We start from the raw sequence: 2237 nt of genomic DNA on the forward strand, positions 1-2237 counted from the left end.
TTTAACCAAACATATTAGATTAAGCAAAGTTGAAACTTACAACATTCAAATATAAGATACGTGAACATAAAGTAAAACATACGTTAGCCGCAAAATCCAAAATTGCACCCAAAACATTTATTGGATGCCAATACACCATCTTTGCAAATAAAGCATCACGAAATATATCAAGACTCCCGACCCTTTCCCTTTCCCTTCACCGGAACCGGAGGACAGTTCGAACCCGCGGAACTTACTCCAAAGGTGTCAGGAAGATTCTTATATTTCGGCATCAACATTTTCTTTGGCTTAAGCGGGCTCGGGGCATTGGAGTGACGACGGAACCTTGAATTTGCAGTGCTGCACTCGGTATTCAAAGAGCCCTCGGGGTCGGAAAAGTGTGTTAGATAGTCCCAAACGTTGACGGTACTAGAGTCTGATGAGATAGTAACCACATCGGTTTGTGGCAAAGAGCCTCGGGGTAGAATGCTGTCATGCAACGTTGGAGGATCGATATTCGGTATGAACTCATCTTCGTCTTTCGAAGAAACAACTATAATTTCATGGTTACAAGTGATAGGTGTTGTAGCATGTTGTGCGAAGATGGTTTGCATGTCTTCCCATCTGTTTTCCCCGTAAGTACCATACAAATGTGCGATAGGATTTTCCTATCATACAACCAAAAACCACGAAGTACTATTTACGTGTACAAAAATTGAACAAATGAAAATAAATTGCTTGGTACGTATTGATATATTAAGCTCACCTTCAGAATGTTCGACCATATCAAATCGGAGGCGTGTACGGTGTTGGCCGACTCGTTGTATGTCACGCCAGGAAGAGTTAACATCCAACAAAATGTTTTGTAACGTTTTTCAAGTTCCGCCACCTTTCTCAAACAATATTTCATTGAGAAGTACATACCGTGTTTTTTGTTGATCAACGACTGAGCCATCCGGATTGGATTTCTGTTGTTTTTGCCTACAACGAAACCTCCCACACGTGCCTCATAACTTAAGACTTGCACAAATGTGTCGTCAATTTTGTCATCCCAGTCTAGGTCGTACAAGTAATCCTCGTCAAGAATTTTTTTGACCTTTTTTGGTGACATGAGTGTCGTTTGTGAAGTTCCTATATACTTATGGCAAGTATTTACAGTAACAACCTATGCAATATATAGAGATAGTAAATAAATTATTTGTGAAATTAACCATTCATTGTTGATGTCGATTGAACATGTCATGCAAAGCAACACACCTTTTGCTAAAGGAAAAAGAACTTTTGACAGATAAAACGTGAAGGAGAGTAAACAAACAAAACAATAATAGTGTATGTCACGTGATGATTTGATATTTCAAAAAATCTATCAAAAAAAGTAGAAGAATCTTGCAATCTCCAAAATTGCATAGCACTCAAGAATAAAATTTAGTCTCTCGAATAAAATCTTCCGAAATCTGCTCCCCATGTCTGAACTGAATATATGCCTGACTCGAAATCTTACTTTATTGAATGCATGGGGAAGGCATGAATCTTGCATCTGTTTTCGTAGCTACTCTCCCACATTCTTGTCTCAACCATTTACTAGTTATAACAAAGTTATATATTTCACAAGTCGAACATATTCGTTCTAATTTTATCAGGTGTGCAATCGTTCCAATTAACACTTCATCTGACTTGGATTAAAATTATTAATGGTGATCAATGGTGTTGACGAAAGTAAGTGTGATAATTGGAATTCACGTCTGATAATTAAATATGTTTCGGATAAATTGCATTGTGCATGATGAGTACATAAGCTAACAGTGCCGCAAAAGTGGGATGTCCACCGGAAACAACAAAATCAAATAACGCTAATAATTGTAGCTATCACAAGAAACATAGAAATGCAAAACGCTGCGGTTTTCCACTGTTTAATTTGCGCTTCCTGAACCGCCACCTTAGATTGTAAAGCATTCAGCTTCTTTAGTAACCCCGGAATTATGATCTTCCCCCTATCGCAAATCTCGGCATCACACCAGTAGTAGAACTGACACTTATTTGCCTGCAAAAAACATAGATGAGAGAGAGACGTTAACAAATGGAAAAAGTATCGGACATTATCAGTACACCGATTCTCACCCCTCTCGTCGGGCATGTAACGAAACGACGTCCTGGGTTTAAATCCTTCCATGAAGTTTGCACTTTTACAGCAAGACCACAGTGACACACAAATGGATGGGTATGACCTCCGACGACACTACAAAACCCTTCGTGACGAC

At 38.9% G+C, this 2237-nt stretch overlaps 1 protein-coding gene across 1 annotated transcript; it reads right to left on the reverse strand.

Moving 5' to 3' along the window:
• LOC148769968 (uncharacterized) lies at positions 1–1119 on the reverse strand. Its single transcript, XM_088818902.1, has 2 exons — positions 746–1119; positions 1–647 (listed from the first exon to the last, which is right to left on the reverse strand). The coding sequence occupies exons 1-2, from the start codon at positions 1088–1090 to the stop codon at positions 168–170; spliced, it is 825 nt and encodes a 274-aa protein (XP_088675028.1). The 5' UTR covers positions 1091–1119; the 3' UTR covers positions 1–167.
• Between the last annotated feature and the right edge of the window lie 1118 nt (positions 1120–2237).

The sequence above is a fragment of the Erythranthe guttata genome, chromosome 6, assembly GCF_056151865.1.
Source record: "Erythranthe guttata isolate IM_541 chromosome 6, IM_541, whole genome shotgun sequence".
In the NCBI taxonomy this organism is placed as follows: domain Eukaryota; kingdom Viridiplantae; phylum Streptophyta; class Magnoliopsida; order Lamiales; family Phrymaceae; genus Erythranthe; species Erythranthe guttata.

Coding starts and splice junctions, on each gene's coding strand:
- LOC148769968 (XM_088818902.1), bottom strand. CDS start 1,090: ATGTCACCAAAAAAGGTCAAAAAAATTCTTGACGAGGATTACTTGTAC. Junction 648..745: donor TATGGTCGAACATTCTGAAG/GTGAGCTTAATA, acceptor GTTGTATGATAG/GAAAATCCTATCGCACATTT.